This window comes from Melanotaenia boesemani, chromosome 8 (genome assembly GCF_017639745.1).
Source record: "Melanotaenia boesemani isolate fMelBoe1 chromosome 8, fMelBoe1.pri, whole genome shotgun sequence".
Taxonomy (NCBI): Eukaryota; Metazoa; Chordata; class Actinopteri; order Atheriniformes; family Melanotaeniidae; genus Melanotaenia; species Melanotaenia boesemani.
Genome location: NC_055689.1, coordinates 1151407 through 1172558, shown reverse-complemented (window position 1 = coordinate 1172558; position 21152 = coordinate 1151407). Strand labels below are relative to the sequence as shown.

The window sequence follows — 21152 nt, the reverse complement described above, 5'->3', positions numbered from 1 at the left end:
AATAAAAATGAATCAAACTTAATTTTGATTAGTATTTTTCCTCTAAGAATATTTCTTTAAACTCTATAACATGACAAGTCAGTAGAATGAATTGATTAATCACAGTCAGGCTAGTTCAGGAAAGGATTTCTTCTCCATGGGGTTCAGGTCCGGACTCTGGTTGTCTCCTGTTCCCTGAACCACTCTTTAAAATCTGAGCCCCATGAATCCTGGCACTGTGCCATCAGGGAAGATGGAATAACCTGCTCATTCAGTGTATTCAGGAATCAGCTGACCTCATTCTTTGGACAAATAATGTTGCTGAACCTAGACCTGAACCCAGACCTGACCAACTGCTGCAACTCCAGATCATAGACTGCCCCCACAGGCTTATATAGTAGCACTAGGCATGATGGCTGCATCCCTTCATCTTCCACTCTTCTTACCCTGATGCTCCAACAATCTGGACCAGGGTAGATCTGGACTCATCAGACCACATGACCTTCTTCCATGGCTCCAGAGTCCAGTCTTTATGCTCCCTAGAAACCTGAAGCCTTTTTCTCTGGTTAGCTTCACTGATTAGCAGTGTTAGGCATGTTGCTTTAAAAAAGTTATTAATTACAGTAACTAGTTACTTCCTGCAAAAAGTAAAAACATTAATAACGTTACAGCATTATAGAAGTAATTATTCCAATAATTTTTAAAAAATGTTCAAATATGTTCCTTTGAACAGGATTTCAAATCCATCTGCAAGTTCCTGTATGTATAATAAAACTGAATATTAGATTTGACTGATGTATGAAATGGAAACCTGGAGAAATAAATGACTAACCAAAACAGTCTCCTGTTTATTTTTGTGTGCTGCTGCACACACTGACTGGGTCCGTTCCTTTACCATAAGCCGGGCGGTGACCCAGGAAGACGTGGGTCCGCTCCTTTACCGTCAGCCGGACGGTGACCCAGGAAGAAGTGGGTCCGCTCCTTTACCGTCAGCCGGACGGTGACCCGGGAAGAACTGGGTCCGCTGCTTTACCGTCAGCCGGACGGTGACCCTGGATGAAGTGGGTCCGCTCTTTTACCGTCAGCTGGACGGTGACACGGGAAGAAGTGGGTCCGCTCTTTTACAGTCAGCCGGACGGTGACCCGGGAAGAAGCGGGTCCACTCCTTTACCGTCAGCCGGGGGGTGACCCGGGAAGAAGCGGGTCCGCTCCTTTACCGTCAGCCGGACGGTGACCCGGGAAGAAGCGGGTCCGCTCCTTTACCGTCAGCCGGACGGTGACCCGGGAAGAAGTGGGTCCGCTCCTTTACCGTCAGCCGGACGGTGACCCGGGAAGAAGTGGGTCCTCTCCTTTACCGTCAGCCGGACGGTGACCCGGGAAGAAGCGGGTCCGCTCCTTTACCGTCAGCCGGACGGTGGCCTGGGGAGAAGTGATGACGAGCGGTGAGGAGGAAAGCGTTTGTGGGTGGAAAGAGGCTTTACCAAAATAAAAGAGGCATGGATCTTTCAGGGCAAACTTGATCATAAAAATAATAAAAGTTGACAATAAAACCATAATTTTGTACATATTTCTATCAGCTTGTAGTCCGCAAAGTACAACGGTGTCCATTGGAGTTCTTAGTTAACACAGGACGATTAGTTGGACTGGACCAGAACTTCTCTTTCCAGAGAAAATCTGCAGGAGTTGTTTGAGGAATCATGGTAATGTGAAGTTTTCTACTGAACAATTAAAGGCGAACATCAACATTATCAACCGATGGTTTGTTCCGTGGTTAAAAGGAGCGTTCTCACCGAACTAGCCGTCGGATCTGAGCGGGTCACCCGGCTGATGGCCCGGTTTAAATGGAGCGAACACTCCATGATAAAAGGTGCGGACCCACTTCTCGCAACTTTTCTACTTGGATGTTGAGAGTATTCTCCAGTTTCAGCCCTATCACTCAACAAAATTAATCTAATCTTACAGTAATGCGCTGTCAGTAACGTTTCATCCTCAGTAACGCTAAAGCCGTTGTAACTTTGGAAAGAGTAATTAGATTACCTGTTACTGAAAAAAGTAATGCCATTATTTTAACGATGTTACTCCCATCACTGCTGGTTAGTGGTTTTCTTCTGGCTCCACAGCTGTTCAGTCCCTTGAGTTCCTTCACATTGTTCATGTGGAAATGTTCTAACTTTCACTATTAAACATGGTCCTGAGTTCTACTGCTGTTTTTCTTCCATCTGGTTCCACCAAAAGTTTAACTGATCACCGATCACCATCATTCAGATGTTTTTCTTCCTGGAAGACGATGGTTCCCTCCATCCTTCCAGTTTTAATGATGGGTGAACAGTTCTGAACCCAGTTCTAGTAGCTTCTGCTTCTCCTGAGATGTTTTCTCTGCTTAATACCAACGATCTGACCCTTTTCCATGACCATGAATGTGTCTTTCCTCATGGTTGTTTTAGAACTGAGAAGCTGCTTGTTGCATCAGTTGGGGTTGCAGCTGAAGGATGATCATTCTGCACGAATCATCCAATAGGAGGCTCCAACCTGTTAGCTTAGTGAAATCCAGGTGAAGACTTTTCTCTTTGGACAGGCAGTGTAAAGCAGAATTTGTATGTCCACTTGCCTCATCCTACCTGTGGGTCTTTCCTCCTGATAGCCACTGTGACATCAGTTTGTGGGTAACAGGACACTTAAACTGACAGAGAACAGATAATTCATATATAAAAATGAGCACATGTAGACAGACATAGCTTTTTTTCATCCACATGACAGTATTAAATCAGTACAGTGTAGTCATCACTGTAAATATGGTATTTCGGGTCTTTACAGGTGCTTACATTTGCTTCCGGCAAGTTTTAAAATCTGCCTGAATATTTAATGTGAACCTTTGACTGCTGTGCAGAAGGTCACGTAGCATCAGTTTGAGTTTCTCTGGCTGAACTGCTCCTGGTTTGGGTGTTTGTGGCCGGGCAATGACACAATCTGGAAGTTGGTCGTTGGGTCTAGGTGTACCCGATAAGTAACCCAAGCCTGATAATCTGGTACTCTGCCTTGAGGGAAAGTCAGTGAAACTTTCTGAGAACTTTTTTTTAATGTCACCTGAGGGTGCTTATTGGAGAGAGCGAGGCGAGAAACTGCAGTTTCACATCACCTGGAAGTAGAGCGTTTTGTTTCAGAAAGCAGTTAAAGAGGAAAAAGGAGTGAGAAACCAGGGAGGAAGGCAAGGCAAGCATGCAAGTGTGTAACTGAGTTTCAGCTGTATTACGCCTGCTTGTTATGGGTAAGGACAAGGCAAAGGGACAGGAATCAGTAGTGGAGAGAGATGAGAAACTGCAGAGCATGCCATATTAGATGGGTGCACAAGGAGATCTGCTAGGGATCAGTCAGAAGTACGAAGGAGAGAGAGGGAGCTGTTTGGTAGTGAGGAAAAAGCCAAAAGAGTTTAGTTAAGGAGCTTATTTGAGGTAGGTTAGCTCTGAAGAAGGACTGTGTTAGGGGGAGCAGGGAAAGAAGTCCATGAACAGGGTTCAATCGATCAACTGTAACATCCCTCTCGTCTCTGTGCTCCCTCTACCCTTCCATCCCTCTCTGTCCCCATGGATATGTGTCTTTCATTCCCCCCATCTAGGCGTTTTCCAGGTAGACTCCGTGTTCGTCCAATCTCACACCGTACTGCCCGGCGATGAAGTCAGGAGCACGGTCAGTGTGACAGCATGACAGCTCGCTTAACGGACGATACGAGTCACACAGCACTTTGGGAAACAAGCGCCTCTTTTTTTCCACTTCAATCTTATTTAAAATGATGGTATGGAGGAGTAAACATGAAAACCTCCATGCTGTTTCAATGTTTACCAAATAAAACAAGTAGGAAGAAGAGGGATGACATTCGGTAATGGATGCAAACAGAAAACGTCCACACTGCATGCGGGACAGAAAACTCTCCTGTTTTCCAAGGCGTCTCTGTTGTAGTGTGTAGCAAGGGAAAGCCATGCCCTCATTTACCTTCCTAGCTTTAAACTGTGAAAAAATCCTGCAGAACCACACACCCAAACCAAAATGACCACAAGTGACCTGTGAAAGGACTCGACCCCTGTTCTCTCCTTGAATGCTGTTCATCTCTAGAGAAGAACAACACAAGTTTATGGGAAACTATTACAACACCATTCAATTCATTTTGTGAAGGGAGACAATGAAAAGGGTAATGTGGAAACACAAAAAACAGCCTTTTGCTTCTCAAAAATCTTTCCTTGCTCCTAAAAAGACTTTTTTTCTGTATAGTGGATTTAGAACAACTGCACAAAGAGAGAGAGAGAGAAGAAAATGAGAAGAAAACTTAATCTCGGGCAGGGTGAGCGTGACTTGTAGCTGTTTTAGTAGAAATTCCCTGGTCATCCTGCTGGCCTCACACTCAACCGTTAGCAAAGAGACGCTTGCTTCAAAGTGCTGCTCACACCGCCGGCCTCTGGGCTCCTGGAGCCACCAACATCTGTTTTCTCAGCAGAGGTTTGGTGCCACATTAATGCCAACTTGTGGGTCTGCCTGATTCTACTTTGGCCTACTGAGTTGGAAGGGTTGGCTCCCCCACCCCCCTGCTACCCCCCCACCCACCACCACCACCACTCCCGCCCTCCCATCCCACTCAGGGCAGCAGTGGCGCCAGCTCGGTGAAAAAATGATACGTTGGTTTTCCACGGCTAGAGAACGAGGACTCACATGGTATCCCTATGGAGCAGCATAGTGGGGAAATAGAAAGTACAACAAAACATTATACAAACACTCACACAAACACACACACAAAACTACATGTGCATGCTAGCACCCATTCATCATAACAAAGCAAGACTTACACAATCCTGCCCATCTTATCCTGAAAATAAAATCTATGGACTAAATGGCATGCAGTGATCACTAACGGTGTGGAACAGGACGTGGGAATCTTACTTTCCTCTAAACTCCTCTAAACGACTGATTCCAAACTTTCCACTTAATCTCCAGCTGACATTTCCAAACTGGCCCCTGTGCAAACCGTTAGGCAGATAGGACTGGACGATATGGACCAAATGTGTTACCTCAGAATCGACCAGGGTTCGATCACAATACCATAAATTCATTCTGCGAATAACGATTCCACCTTATTCTGCCAGGACATGATTTCAGTTTGATTTCATTCCTGATCAGGATGAGGTAATATGTCATGTTACTGTCCATCTTTCCATCTGAGAGACTCTGCCTCTCTGAAATGCTCCTTTTATACCAGTCATGTTACTGACCTGTTGCCAGGTAACCTGGTTAGTTGTCCAATGCTCCTTCAGGTGTTTCTGCTTTGTACCAGGTACTTTTCCAGCCTTTTGTTACTCCTGTTTCAACTTTTTCCATCAGATTCACTATCAGCTCATATTTTCATCTCATGGTGAAATGTCTCAGTTTTATCATCTGTTCTGTCGGTTATCTTCTACTGGGAATAAAATATGGATGGTGGGATGAGGTATGGAAACTGTTGCATTCTGTTTATTAGAATTTAATTGTGTCCCAACATTTTAGGAAGAGGGGTTTTAAAACTGTTGAGGTTCTTGTATTCCCTCCTGGTGGACCACACTGCAATCTTGGTGAGCTCCAGACTCACTCGTAGCTTCACCTCATAAAAACTTCCAGATGTTTTGCCGTTTTTTTTTTTTAAAAAGAAACTGCTGATAAGTCCAGTGATGTCTTGAGCAAACCTTTGTTGCTGCAGCTTTCCTCTCTGTCAGTCAGCAGCAGCAGCACATTGATATCAACTGATTTTCACATGAATATTGTAAAAACCAGCTACAACATCAGTGTGGTCTAAAAGGACCGTTTTTCAGGCCGGTTAACGGTCTGTGGTCCCTTTATACATCATTGCAAGTAAAAATCCTGCATGACAAATCTTACTTAAGTTAAATGCTGACGAGTGTTAGCATTGCAAAATAAAAAACCAGTTTGGTTGTCTAATGTTTGTTTAATGAAGAATAGATTATTAATGCGTCTGTGTGTGAGGAGCTCCTGATGCAGCTTGTTTTAACTTCTTTATTTAAAGTTTTATACACTATCAATTAAATCCAAAAGGTTGTGAGATGATAAGGAACCCTTACTGAATGAAAACCTGGTTTAGATTGATAGAGTGAAATCAGAGTTGTAAAAATGTGTTAATATTAGAAAAGTGACCCTGGGTGTTCACTGGAAAGTGCTGGAAACCTCACTTGTGTCAGACTTAAGAAGCTTATTTTCATTCTATCACTGGTAAAAAGCAAATCCTTAAGGTAGTGGACTTTAATAGTAATTCCACTGTCTTAAAATTTCTATTCCACTCAGTCCATTTCAGGGTCACGGGGAAGCCGGAGTCTATCCCAGCTGTTAACAGGCAGGGAGAGGCAGGCTCGCTATACAGTTTAGAATAAAAGACAGAATGAAAAAACTACATTATAATAATTATAAATTACATTTAGAAGATGCTGTTGAATGTAAAAAAAACATCCATCTACATCAATACAGCAAGTCATTGATCAATGAGCCAATAGCATTTATCCAAACTGGAACTATTAATCAAACTCCCTCCAGGATTTTACCTTGGTTCTTGTCACTACTGTGACCTCAACTGCCTGATTTTGTGGTAGTTTTTGTTCAGTTGTCTGTAAATAATCTGATTCTTTCAGCATTTCCAGCAGATATGGATCTTATAGACTCATCATGGTGATTTTCCTCATCTCCTCTCACATCTCAGACATTATCTGCAGATTTGGTTTTCTGGTTAGATAGCTGGTTGACAAGAAAGTGGATCATAAAGGTGCACTGCAGCAACAGGCCCCAGGCCGGGATTCGAACCTGGGCATCTAGTTCCAGGATCTGTGACCTCGCTCAACCGCTTGAGTTGAATGACTCCAATTATGAGGGGAAAGAGGCATCTACAATGCTTGGCTGTGGTTTTAGATGGCAGATGCAACACATTTCTTACTTTTACACGCATCAGAAACACATAAGTAAATTTGTGACGTGTTTCTATCAGGTAACGTGGAGGAGCGCAGAGATCAGTCAGAGTTGCTTTAAAGTTGTGGTGATAAGACAAAATTTTAAAATTGGTGAGAACTGGCTGAATTTGCATTAAACATGCACAGTGTAACAAGGTCAAAGGTCACTGACAAACGACTTTAAAATATCAATAAAACTGTTTCTATTGGTAACCAATGACTACTAAAATAACTTTTGTTTTTATTCTCTTAGAATGAAGCATTTATAATAACTTGATACATGGCTGCTGCCATATTTGTGCCACAATTTTAACTACGGTGTCTCTGAATGGACAAGTTTGGGATGAGTAACACATTTAAAGCACCACAGAAGAAGACATTCACCCCTGCACTAATCCCATCTTTACCACTAGGTGGCAGTAATTCTACACACTGGACATTTAAGGCCTATTTATGATCAACGCACAAGATGGAGCAAAACCACCGGAAATCACGGGGGCAGTGGTTGGGCGGTTGGAAACAACTTTATAGCGACGCGTTACTGTCGCTAACGGTGTCTGAAACTGACGTCGGCTCGTGGGAGTGAACTCTGAACTCAGCACTGCCCCCTAGTGGAGGAACTGACTTAACAACCATGGCAATGTAAAACACACATGGAAGAATGAGAACGGCGATGTATGACAACGTTTGAAATGTCACTGTTTGCGTATGCAAGGGAGCAGAAATGGGCCTGTAATAGTTGCATTCGCAGCAACAAAAATTCCTAGATGGACTGAATAATCGTGCTTAGAAAGAACAAGTAGAATTTTTCCATTTACTCCATTTTGACATGATTTGAACATATTAAAGCTCATTATAAACATGTCAAAAGAACAGACTGTTAGCACAAACACAAACTATTAATACTAGGTTTAAATTGCTGCAGTATAAATGGTTGTTTATAACCTATATCACTCCTGTAAAACTACACCACTTCAATTCAAATATTCCTGATGATTGTATTAAATGTGGTGCAGATAAATGTACTCTCCTTCATTGTATGTGGCAATATAGAGAACTCCAGATTTTTTGGAAAGAGGCTACTACATTTATTTCTTGCTTAACTGAATGTTATATGCTGACTGTAAAATTTGTTTAATGCACATTATTCCAAAAGGCTTTGGAGGGTCTGTAAATAAGAGGAGGCTTGTTAGTTTTTGTCTACTGCAGGCTAAACACGTAATGTCCTTGAACTGGAAGGACACAGAGAGACCAAGATAAACCAATGGATAAACAAATGTCCAGCAACCTGGCACTGGAAAAACTGACGGTTATAGCTTAAGGGATGTTTGAAGACTTTAAAGGCATGTGGCTGCTTTTTTGTTTGTTAAAACCTGGGACGTGTAAATTCAAGTTTATGTTGACAGAGTGAGCATTGGGCGTAAGGGAGGGGGAGAGGTATTGTTCCCTTGTTTTTTATTTTTTGTTTGTCAAAGAATATGTAAAATCAATAAAGACATATGTGAGAAAAAAAAGAACAAACTTTTTTCATCTAAATTTCTGCTTGAGCTCACAAACAATGAGATTTTGGAGGAACATTTAATTACTAACTAAGTTAATTGGCAGCAGGTCAACAACTACAGAGAAAAAGTTGGTGGAGAGGCACTGTGGTCCAACAACAAGGAGAACTGTTAAAACCTCAATTACTACAAAGTGTGATATGCTGTGTAAAATAAAAGCAGAATGCAATGATTTATCAACTTCATCCATCCATATCTTACTCCCAATAGAAGATTAACAACATGTCAGATGATGAAACAGAGACATTTCACCATGTGATGGAAAATATGAGCTGATGGTGAATCTGATACAGCAACACGTCTAGAAAAAGTTGGAACAGCAGCAACAAAAGGCTGGAAAAGTAACTGCATTCAGAGAATCAGGAGGGATCTCTGTGTGCTGGGGACAAGGCTGGATGCTGGTGATCTTCTGCATTAAAAGCAGACATGATTCTCTACTGGAAACCACTGCATGGACTCAGGAAGACTTCCAGAAACCACTGTCTGTGAACACAGTTCACCCTGAAACCCACAAATGCAGGTTAAAGCTCCATCATGCAGGAAGAAGCCAGATGTGAACAGGATCCAGAACCTTCGTCCATCTTCTCTGGACCAAGCAGAGCAGCTAAAATCCTGCATCAGACCAGAATGGGACAACATTCCTCTCCTAAAAGTCCAGCAACTGGTCTCCTCACTTCCCAGATGTTTCCAGACATGTTAGAAGAAGAGATGCTACACCATGCTGAACATCACCCTGGAACTACTTTTTACACTGTGCTGAACATCACCCTGGAACTACTTTTTACACCGTACTGAACATCACCCTGGAACTACTTTTTCCACTCTGCTGAACATCACCCTGGAACTACTTTTTCCACCGTGCTAAACATCACCATGGAACTACTTTTTACACCGTGCTGAACATCACCCTGGAACTACTTTTTACACCGTGTTAAACATCACCCTGGAACTACTGTTTACACCGTGCTGATCATCTCCCTGGAACTACTTTTTACACCGTGCTAAACATCACCATGGAACTACTTTTTACACCATGCTGATCATCTCCCTGGAACTACTTTTTACACCGTGCTAAACATCACCATGGAACTACTGTTTACACCGTGCTGAACATCACCCTGGAACTACATTTTACACCGTGCTGAACATCACCCTGGAACTACTTTTTACACCGTGCAAAACATCACCATGGAACTACTTTTTACACAGGGCTAAACATTACCCTGGAACTACTGTTTACACCATGCTGAACACCACCCTGGAACTACTTTTTACACCGTGCTAAACATCACCCTGGAACTACTTTTTACACAGTGCTAAACATCACCCTGGAACTACTGTTTACACCGTGCTAAACATCACCATGGAACTACTGTTTACACCGTGCTGAACATCACCATGGAACTACTGTTTACACCGTGCTGAACACCACCCTGGAACTACTTTTTACACCGTGCTAAACATCACCCTGGAACTACTTTTTCCAGACGTGTTGCCTCATCAGATTCACTATCAGCTCATATTTTCCATCACATGGTGAAATATCTCAGTTTCATCATCTGAGATGTCCTTGAACTTCTACTTGGAATAAAAGATGGATGGAATCTGAAAATCATTGCATTCTTGTTTTATTTGCATTTTATTCAACCTTTTTGTAATTAGAGTAGGATGGGCTACTGAGAGGCTCCATGGTAAAGTGTATTAAGGGGGGTGGTTAGTGACAGGTTAACAAGGTAGTAGTAAGAGTATGGTAGAGGAGGGAATGACGGGGTTAATTAGTAAAACAAGGCAGTGTGAGCTGCGGAAGGAAACTAAGCATGGCTGAATTCCTCTGTTTTGATATTTAACTTCTTCAAAGTGGTGCATGTCTGCCAGCATGGGGCTGACAACTTCTGCTGTGATAGATCTTCCACTCTCCAGCAACCCCACCCAACCAGCCATGTAGAAATGACTTTACAACATCAAAGCTGGCATTAACGTCTCATTTCTCCCATGTAAATGCAAAAACTGAAAGGAAAAGAAAGCTTTCCGTTCCTCCCTGCCTCTTCCGTTTTCACTGAGAATCACTGCTGCCCCCCACGAGACGAACCCTGATGCACAGTTTGGGAGAGAAAATGGGTTAGAAGATCCTGCGGGCTGCTTCGCATTACCAAAACAAACCATTCAGCAAACAAACAATTAGACACTCATGAATTATGGACAAGCTATCAGAAATAGCAATAAAAACAAGGAGTGGGAAGTTGTGAGTGAGCGCTGAGCTAATGAGACTTATGTCAGACTGTAGTGTCGTACACTACGGGGGTGAATCAGTGAAACTTTCCTGCAAATACCTGAACATTATTTACATTTGACCTATGCTAATGATTACACACATTTATCTGGAAAGCTGCGTGTGAGTGGCAGAAAACAAGGGAAGACTGAGAAGCATGGGACATAACAGACATAAAGGTGACAGGAGAAAAGGTGTCTAGCAATCCACGAAGCTATGCAGCTGTGCATCAGCTTTTCAGTTGGTACCCCTAAGCCTATGTTTACCTCTCACAGACACGCACAGTCCATGCAGCAATGATCCAGGAGGAAATACTGAACACCAGCAAAACGGTTCCTGGACAGATGGTCATGAGAGTCTTCATGACAAAGCGCGTGTTGAAGTTGATCTTGTTGAGGGCACCAATGCTGCGGGACGAAGCGTCCGTGAACAGCTTGCTGTGGAGTAGCATGACTCTGCCAATGAGGTAGAGTCTCAGGAACATGGGGATGGAGAGGATGATGTCTACGTCAGCGTCGGCCACAGATGGTGTGTACGTAAAGGCCAGCCGCGCCGTCCAGGTGAAGACGTACTGGCCTGGGATGGGGTGAATGGCACAGACCAGAAGCTCCAGCACGATGAAGAAGATTCGCTCATATGTCATGGCTATCCTCCAATCGTCTGCACCATTGTCCACCATAAACAGCTGAGGGAAAACACAAAGAGACCAAAGACATTTTACTTATGTCTGGAGCATTTGATTCAATTCTTCATGTCATTCCTGTTGGTAAAATCACATAATATAAGCTCCCCCTCCTCTTCATCATCTCCACCTGTTCTACTTCCTATTTACAGTAATATTGAACCAGCCAATCACACGGCAGCATGTAGTCATTTAGACGTGGTGAAGACGACCTGCTGAAGTTCAAACTGAGCATCAGAATGAGGAAGAAAGAGGATTTAAGAGACTTTGAACGTGGCATGGTTGTTGGTCTGAGTGTTTACTGGGATTTCCACCCACAACCATCTCCAGGGTTTCCAGAGATGGTCTGAAGAAGAGAAAATATCCAGAGCAGCAGTTGTCTGGACCAGGATGCAGCAGAAGACACACCGGGTGCCTCCTGCCAGCTAAGAACAGGAAACTGAGGCTACAATTCACACACACTCACCAACACTGGACAATAGAAGATGGAGAAACGTTGCTGGTCTGATGAGTCTCCATTTCAGCTCCACATTCAGATGCTAGGCTCAGAATCTGGTAGAAACATCATGAAAACATGGATACCGGGTAAAGAAGAAGACCTGGTACTAGAAAGTGGACCTGATGGAGAGGACGACCAGGTAGTAGAAGGTGGACCCAGTGAAGAGGACCAGCATATTGAGGAGGTAATAGGTGACCAGTGTGAAGAGGAGATACCATAGTGAAGACCAGTGTGAGGAGGAGGCACCAAACTGGAGTCCAGTACATTGAGGATGTACCTGACTGGTAACCTGTATAAGGAAAGAGGTACCAGGCTGGTTACCAGCATGAGGATGTACCAGACTGGAGACAGCATATTAAGGGGGTACCAGGCTAGAGACCAGGGGGAGGAGGAAGAGTCTAATAAATATAAATCAGAACAAATGTGATTAAGAGTTGAATAAATCAGCCTAACAAATGATAGTAAACAGGAGTCCAGAGGGGCGGCGTGGCTCAGTGGGTAGAGTGATCGTTTTGTAGCCTGAGGGTTACCGGTTCGAGGGTTGCCACCCTTTCATATTTTACACAGTGGTCTTCCATCACAGTCTAATCTTTCAAATCACAAATTACTTCCTTAGTGTTGCCTAATCACCATACAAAGAATGAATCATCTTAATTTCTGCTGGTTTTAAAAGAAAAAAAAAAAATCTTATTTCACTTACCTGGATTTCCCGGGCGTGGTACATTATTATAAGACCAAGCAATATAACAGTGGAAAGGCTGATAAGGCATTTCAGTGCAAATGAGTATGAAGATTCCTGCAGTGAGACAAAAAACAGACATGAAAGAGGATGTCAGAATAGATTACGAGTAGTTGGGACTATGAATAGCATGCACATGCAACAATCATATAAGAAAACAAATGTTAATCTTATTTATACAGCAGCAAAAATGTCTGCTCATTCCACATAATGTGCTTTCCACACAAACAGCACATTCAAGGTGTTGCTAAACAGGTGTAGGCTAGTGTTTCTCAATCCTGGTCCTCAGGGACCACTGCCCTGCATGTTTCAGAGGTGTCCATCTTTAACACACCTGACTCAAATGAATGGCTCGTTAGCAGGCTTGCAAAGAACTTGACAAGCAGTTCAATTAATCTGAATCAGGTGTACTGGAGTTGGAAAGAACTAAAACATGCAGGGCAGTGGTCCCTGAGGACCAGGATTGAGAAACACTGGTGTAGGTGCAGCCTGGAAAAGAACACTGTTCTCCAACATCTCAACCACCAATTCATCAAAGCCCACCACAAGCAGGCGGGCTAAAAACCGAGGCTTACATCAACAGCATGGCCACCGTAGCACCGCTTGTGATAAATAGACCAGCGGATGCTAGTGCTTCAGCCTTGTTTATGTGACTACGCTCATATGTGGGGCCCATAGATCTAGGAAATGAGAAGCTGTACTATTCAAACCCCCCCTACTGAACAAAATTCCAACAGGTGAATCAGACTTGGTGTAAAAAGGCTGCTCTGCAGGAAGCTAATGATCAGATTATCATTATACCAACACTAGGTAAAAATAATCGTCAGTCAGAGCTGCTCAGTAGTCCTCTGTCCTTTAGTCGGATCTACAACAGGATGTATTTTTAGCTATCAGTTAGATTGCTTTGCTCCTCAGTTCAGAAACATGTTCTCAAGACACTGGGAAATTGTTCCCAGTCCCAGATGACATAACACAGAGTATAAAAATTAATCCACCTGCCAGAGGTTGAAGGGTTTCTCAGTCCCAGTGCTCTCTGCCACTACCTGTTTCCTTCATCCAGGACTCAGGAACCTCAGGTGTCGGCTCGGTGCCGTGATGGAAAACGGGCTGTTCGTACCCTGAGGTGGGAGGGGAGGGGGTGTGGTGCCACTCAGACAGCAGGTCATTTTCATTCCAGCTGAGGTCAGCTAGACGAACTGGACTCAATCCCACTCAGTCACCACAAACCTTTTCCTAAAAGGCCATAAATCATCCGGCAGATGAGCCCACAGGTGCGCAGCAGGACCCCAACACTGGCGGGTTACAGCCCATCATGTTTCTCTCAAAACAAACCCACAGGTAGCTTCTAACCAAGAAAAAAACACTGAGAAACTAAACCTGCTGATCCGTGTCTTTTTTTCAGTTTCATAAAAGTTTCAAGTTTTCATGCAAAAATAAAAAAAAGTGTTTTCAAGCTGCTTCGTTGGGATTAAAAAAAATTAAAAACTGCTTCGCTATCATGCATAAAAACCTACTCTGTGAGGTAAGAGAAGCAATCCTTGACTCTAACAAGCACAGCTGTGGGACACCAGAAAAGAAGAAAAAACTCAAGAAAATACAGATCGACAAACACATTAAACTTCATTTTAATGGGAAAGTTCACATAATAAACATCACAGTATAGAAGCTCAATTCAGCCGCAAAGTTACGTTTCCAGTCACATTACTGATATATTTAAACCCTTTCTATGGTAACAAAAGAGGCAAGAATTAAATTAGGTAAATTGTTTTGCAAATGGGAAAGAGGAGAGAGGCCTACATTGCATGCTCCATCATTCAAAATGCTTAAATTGGCAACATATTAGAAACTGATGGAAACTAGAGGGACACTGAGGTTAAGTTATGTTCCACATTTAATCCAGGGCAGAGTTTGTTTCAACGAGGAAACTCAAACATGCTTGTTTTTATCCACCACTTTTCATGGTGTAAAGTTTTTACACCATGTAGAGTGCTTCACCGGCACACAGACACGTTAGCGTCTGAAAAGCTTCTAGCTGAGCGGCAAACAAATAAACAACATGTCTGAGAGTTTTAGAAACACCATGAGCAGAGAAAACCCGAAGGAACATCACCAGCCATGCTCACTGATTCATTTTTACAGTCAGTCTGTCTCTGGGTTCATGGAAGTTTATTAAATTGTTGAGCAGGTTTTAATGACCCCCATTCATTCACTTTTTATTTATTTATTTATTTATTTATTTATTTATTTATTTAGGACAATGCATATTAATCAACATATGAGCAAAAGCTTCACAGTAAATATGCCAGAATTAGCCACAAAAGCTAAATTGCATCTGTTGTCCTAAGGCAGGCACATTGAACAAACATTGACAAGACTTAGAGACCTGGGCTTGAAACTTAATGTTTCTTGGCTCCCAAAAGCCAGTTCCATGTGTACAAAACATCTAAAAGATAAAGAACTTAAGCAGATCCTCCTGAACTTGTTTTGTGGGGGCATGGCCTTCATTTTAACAACCATACTGACTCTCAGAACCCTGGGGGCCTCCTGTGCTATGCCTTCTCTGGGTGGGAGGCAGACACCTACTTTAAATCACTACAGGGGTACAAACAAGTGGAGACCGTAACACTTATTGCTTCAGCACCTCTAACTTCGAATTTCATAGCTAGTTCTAAAACTTTTATATAAAATACCCTTTTTTTTTTTTTTTTACTACAGTCAAACACTCATATTCTAAACCTGCAAGATTATCAGATCTCATGTATTAACGTCAGACACATTGTGTCCTTTGCTAACCCACTACCGAATTACTACAACTAATTCCAAAAGAAAAATCCAGAACACTGGCCACGTTTACATGAGCGTTTTAAGTCCCCTTTAATTCAGAATAAAACTTAAATCCTCTTTAAAATGACCATAATTAGGTAAACACCTAATTCCGAATTAAAATGGCTATTCCGAACTTAAATCAGAATTAAGTGGCTGGTTCATTCTGATTTTAAATCTAAAATGAATAATTCCTCCATCATGTAAATGAATTCGGGTCATCCCTGCATGCTCCCCTTGTCCTGTCACCATGATGACGTGGTCCTCTACCTCCCTTCTCCTCCTCAGCTGACCACAGTGAAGCAGGATGCTGGTGTCGAGCTGCTGCTTCACAACTAGAATCACCATCAGTGTGAAGATGGTTCTTATTACGTGGTCGTCCATGTTGTAGACGAAACAGAAGAAGCAGGAAGTGGACTTTATTTCCTTCCAGTAGACGTAAATACGTCACGGTTCCCAGTCCAATCAAAACCCTTTCCCTCCTCCAGATCTAAAGCCGAATAAATAAAGGCGATAAAATGTGTTTTCCATGTAAACCTCAATTCAGAATTACTATTTTCATGGAAACACGAAGGAGAATACTTTAGTTCTGAATTATTTAATTCTGAATAATTAATTCTGAATTAAAAACACCATGTAACCGTGTCCAGTGAGGAAAATTTTCTCTGTGAATTACTAGATTACTCCATAAAGACAGTACCAATGTTTTCACCAAGGTCTCAGCAACTTCTGCATCTTCAGCAGCTTTCAGCGTTTCTAAGATTTCCAGCAGGCACACCTATCAGTCTTTTTTTCCCCATCAGGCTTTGAGATTAATACAACTAAGAAATTACTCCTAGTTTAATGTGAGAGGACTTGAACACACCCAATCCTGCCAGCCATTGTTAAGCTAACTGTATCAGCATAGTGGTTTGAAATCAGCACCAGGAAAATGCAAGACATTCAGTCTAAAAGACATTTTAATTAACAACCACATGAAACTGAGAAGGAAGTGGGCAAACCTGAAATGATCAGATGACTCCTAGCTCATCCCCAAGTGGTGGAAACTGCTCCTGGTTGGCGGGCTTGATTGAAATTAGCTGGTTGAGCCTGTTTTTCTACAGCAGAGCAGTTTTAGGACTTCACCAGCATTTATTCAATCTACAAACAGCTATAATTGTAGTTTCCGTCAAAGATTATTGTCTTCTTTTTTATTAAAATGAGACAAACTATGAGTGCTGACACTTTTGTTAACTAATAAAGTTTAGTTGTGTGGAAAGGTGGGACTAGTTGGGATGAGAACCAACCATTAAATTTCTATGAGTGGTCAGGAGGAAGACACACTTGGGAAGACCATGCAGTTAGCTCTGAGAAAACTAATAAGACAACATATCCACACCGGGAGACGTGATTCACAGATTAACATAAAACAAGATGCTTTGTGTGCAGCTACTTTCCCTGATGAAAAAAAATTAATCTGAAGCAACATGGTCAGTCATCCTCAAATTCATGCTAAAGCTAACATGCTAGCATAAATATGTGGACATTTTTGTGGAAGTTTCCTCAGCTGTCATGGTAATGTTATTAATTAGAAAAGTAAAAAAAACCATTACTCTGAGACAGCAGCCAAATGCTGACTTTCAGTGGGTTACTGAGGGAGAAACATCAGAGCTAAACTGTGGTCATAATGACAGGTCTTTTATGGCTATATTCTGATCTCAGGATGAAGTCTTGGAAATTGGCTGGAAATGACCCACCTTCACCTCCTCCCTCCTGACTGGATCATGGCTGGTCCAATCCCTTCTTCTGCTGTCACCCACCAGGGGAAAAATAGACTGCTCATTCTTTGGCAGCTGTTTGGCACAGTTTGCCCTTGGCTTGTTTGGACTCATGGTGACTTTGTTCGTGTACTTGGCTGGTGGTATTTTGGTTAGACAGATTAGGATTTTTCCCACAGCGGTAGAGCTGGTTGGTGTAGTTTTTTGTTTGATTTATTGACTGATAGTCTTGTTTCTTTTCTGGTTTTGATAACAAGTAAAAGCTCTTTTGGCTTCTCTTGAAGTTGTTTTGTAGAGTTTAAGTTGTACTGTTTAGTTAGTTTAGAATAGTTAACATTAGAATGTGTTGGGCTAGTTTAGTTTATAACTGTAATTGTATAGCGTTTTTACATAAGCATAGCTATTGGAACTGCTTCACCTTTTGTCTTAGATTAGTAGGCCAGTTTTCGTTCACTCATTTGATTATTCCTGGGTTTTGTTTTAAACTGGCTGATTTTGAGATACCCATAGTGTGTTTTTGATTTGGGCAGCTCCGCTCACCCCAACAATATCTGTTACCACCATTTTTTACTTCCCCATTTCCACTTGTAACAGTAAAGTTTAACAGCTGCCTTTTATTAACATCTGTCCACAGTACTCTTATTTGTTACACCCTCTCATAACCCTATAGTGGGTTATAACAAAGTGGGGGCTCGTCCGGGAGATTTTATTTCTTGTGTTCTTCTTGTGGCTCCTTCTCATGTGGCTGTTGCCACTTGCAGATCATTTCGATCTGGTGATCCCAAAACAGGCCATCAAGAGCTAGATTAAGGCTCTTCTGGTGGAACAGTTGGAAGCTCCTGGGGTGTTGAAGGTGGCTGCGGAGACCGCAGGTGTGTGTAAGGGTGCTCTGGCTAGGGGCCACCCAACGAACGGGGAGGTGGAACCTCACCCTCAGACTCCCAGCGCAGGTGCTGCTGAGGAGGGAAGAAACAGGCAGAAACACCAGGTACGCTTCCTCGCTACGATCCACTTTCCTCAGAAAGCAGTGAAGCCCATGGTTGGGCTTGGTTGAAAGTGAGCTTGGCTCGATTGGAGCTGGAGGCCCGTGAGAAGGCCCGAGCTTGCCAGGCTCAGATGGAATTTGACCTGCAGAAGCTGGAAATAGAGGCTGACAAGGCTGTCAGACTCCGAAGGCTGGAGCTGGAGGCTCAAGCCCAGGCACCGCCCCCTTCCGCCACTGCTACAACGGCGGCTCCTTCTGCTTCCCCTGCATTTGATGTGAGCAAGTGTATGTCCTTGGTGCCTGCTTTTAGGGATTCAGAGGTTGATCTGTATTTTGCTGCATTTGAACTCATTGCTGGTGCGTTGAGTTGGCCGCGAGATCTGTGGCCATTATTATTGCAGTGTAAGTTGACAGGAAAGACGCAAGAGGTTGTTGGAGCTCTTCCATTGAAGGACAGCTTGAATTATGACATGGTCAAAACCACAGTTCTACAAGCTTATGAACTTGTGCCTGAAGCATATAGACAGAAATTCAGACAGCAAAGGAAAACTCCTGATCAAACGCATGTTGAATTTGCTCGAGAAAAAAATCAATCTATTTGATAAATGGTGTATTGCTTCTAAGGCTTCTAATTATGAGTCTCTGAGAGAACTCATCTTGGTTGAGGAATTTAAGAAATGTGTGCTTGACAGTACTGTCCTTATTTGAATGAACAGACAGTAACAACACCTTCTTCTTCTGTGTTCTTGGCCGATGAGTTCTGCCTTACTCATAAAATGTTTAAACCTGCTGGACTTGACTCGCTCTTCTTATGTGACTCTGAAAGTTTCTGTCACGTCTGCTAAACCTCCGAATATAAAAGAAACCAGAGAGTGTTTCTATTGTCATAAAACAGGACATCTCTTAGCCGATTGTGTGGCTTTGAAAAGGAAAAATCAAAACACCCAAAAAGGGGTTGGGTTAATCCAAGTGCAGACCTGCCGCAGAGACGCTGATGAAGGTAAGAAAAGTCCAATTGAGTCATGTTTTTCACTATTCGTGTTTTACAGATCTGTCTCATTAGCAGGGAGATTGGAGGATCAGGTACCAATCCGCATTCTCAGAGACACAGGTGGATCACAGACACTAATTGTTACCAGTGCGTTGCCCTTCTCTGCTAATTCATCTTGTGGTTATAATTTAGTCATCAGAGGGATTGAAATGGGATACATGCCCAGACCTCTTCATCATGTTTACATCCAATCTGAATTAGTAACCGGATTTTTTCCTGTTGTAACCTGTCCTGAACTTCCCACTCCAGGAGTTACCATGCTAACGAGTAACAACGTGGCTGGAGGTTGTGTGACTCCAGCTCTGGAAATTGTAGAAACCCGCATCCCCACTGTCAACTCTAGTAACTTGAGAGAGCAAAATCTCATTTATTCGGAGTGTGTGGTGACGCGTGCCCAAGATAAAAAGAATGAGGGCATCGACTTAGCTGATTCGATATTTGTACAATCTATACATACCGTGGCACCTGTTGCAGATACTAGTGTAGTGCACACCATAATTGTGTCAGATGAAACGGATATCGGACCTGAACCATCTGATAGCAGTATCAGAGATCTTCCGTTGGCCTGTGAAACAAAACAGGAATCTTCTGATTACAGTCCTGCAAAGCCAGTCTTTGGTCACACTCCACCTAGACCATCACAAGCTCTGAAGGAACGATTCCTGATGCCAACAGCTGCCGCACTAGGGCCTGTTATACATTATGTGCCATACATTTTGTTTGTTGTGTGCTTTGGAACAGGAAACTCTCACATTAATAGCCATTCAGCATTTTGAAATTTATATTTGGTCCAGTTCATCGCCTATTTTGGTGGTCACCGATCACACCCTCTAGTTTTCCATTCCTGGGTGTTCTACCACTATCAGCGCCTCATGGGCTCTGTTGGTCTAGGATTACTCTCAAGGACACAAACAACGGGACAGAGAATTTGTTAGCTGATCCCTTGTCCTGGGTGTGAGTATGCCAAGTTCGTACATAATGAGTATATATGTGTTATACCAAACCCTTGGTTGGGTTTTGTATTTTCAGGGGGGAGTGTTACGGCTGCCTGTCATTGTGCCTAATTACCCTCTCGTTTTGTATGTAAACACCTGTGTCATCATCCTATAGAGATTGGCTCTGCTTGGTTCCTGCCTGCTGAAGATTGGCTGGAACAGACCCACCTTCACCTCCTGCTTAATCCTTCATCTTAGATTAGTAGGCAAGTTTTCGTTGATTATTCCTAGGGATGTAACGATATCAAAATCTCACGGTACGATACGATTTCGATATTGATCTCACGGTACGATATTTACTGCGATATTGTGGAGAGGCTCACGGTATTGTAAAATTTTTCCTGATATTGTGTTTATGATGAGAATAACAAAAAAGCTGACATTTAATCTGCTTTTGCCAGTCACCATGCCATTTATTGTTATATTTATGGATCATGACAACATAAAACACTGATCACTTAATGCTTTTAAAGTGCAAATTCAAGTCAGGAACATTAATACAATGTTTGGTAATACTTGGTCACATAACTGTTTCTTCTTACGTGCAATGTTCAAGTTAAATCTAGAACTGTAAACAATAGGAAATTCCCTTTAAGTGAAAACAAAGATCAAGTTAAGTCAGGTTCAAATGTGTAAAATCAATCATAAATGTGTTAGGCAAATAAAAACTGCCCATTGAAACAATATCTAGGAACATAACTTAAATTTAGATAAAATAGTCAGGCAAAAAGCCTACTGAAAAATACTGACTTATCCTTTAAGTTATGTTCAAGTTTTTCTTCAGAAAGATCAAAAGATCTACATTGCAAGGGAGAAGAACAGACCTTTGAGCATTTACAATATCCC

The 21152-nt window shown here is 42.4% G+C and overlaps 1 protein-coding gene across 3 annotated transcripts in view; it reads right to left on the bottom strand.

Annotated features, from left to right (window-relative positions):
• kcnn1a (potassium intermediate/small conductance calcium-activated channel, subfamily N, member 1a) overlaps positions 1 to 21152 on the bottom strand; it is a 147910-nt gene that overhangs the window by 43489 nt on the left and 83269 nt on the right. For all 3 annotated transcript variants that reach the window (XM_041991453.1, XM_041991454.1, XM_041991452.1), the window contains exons 3-4: positions 12657 to 12752; positions 11042 to 11460 (exon numbers count right to left, since the gene is read on the bottom strand). In XM_041991453.1, coding sequence (XP_041847387.1) covers positions 11042 to 11460; positions 12657 to 12752 — 515 coding nt within the window. The remainder of the gene's footprint in view (positions 1 to 11041; positions 11461 to 12656; positions 12753 to 21152) is intronic.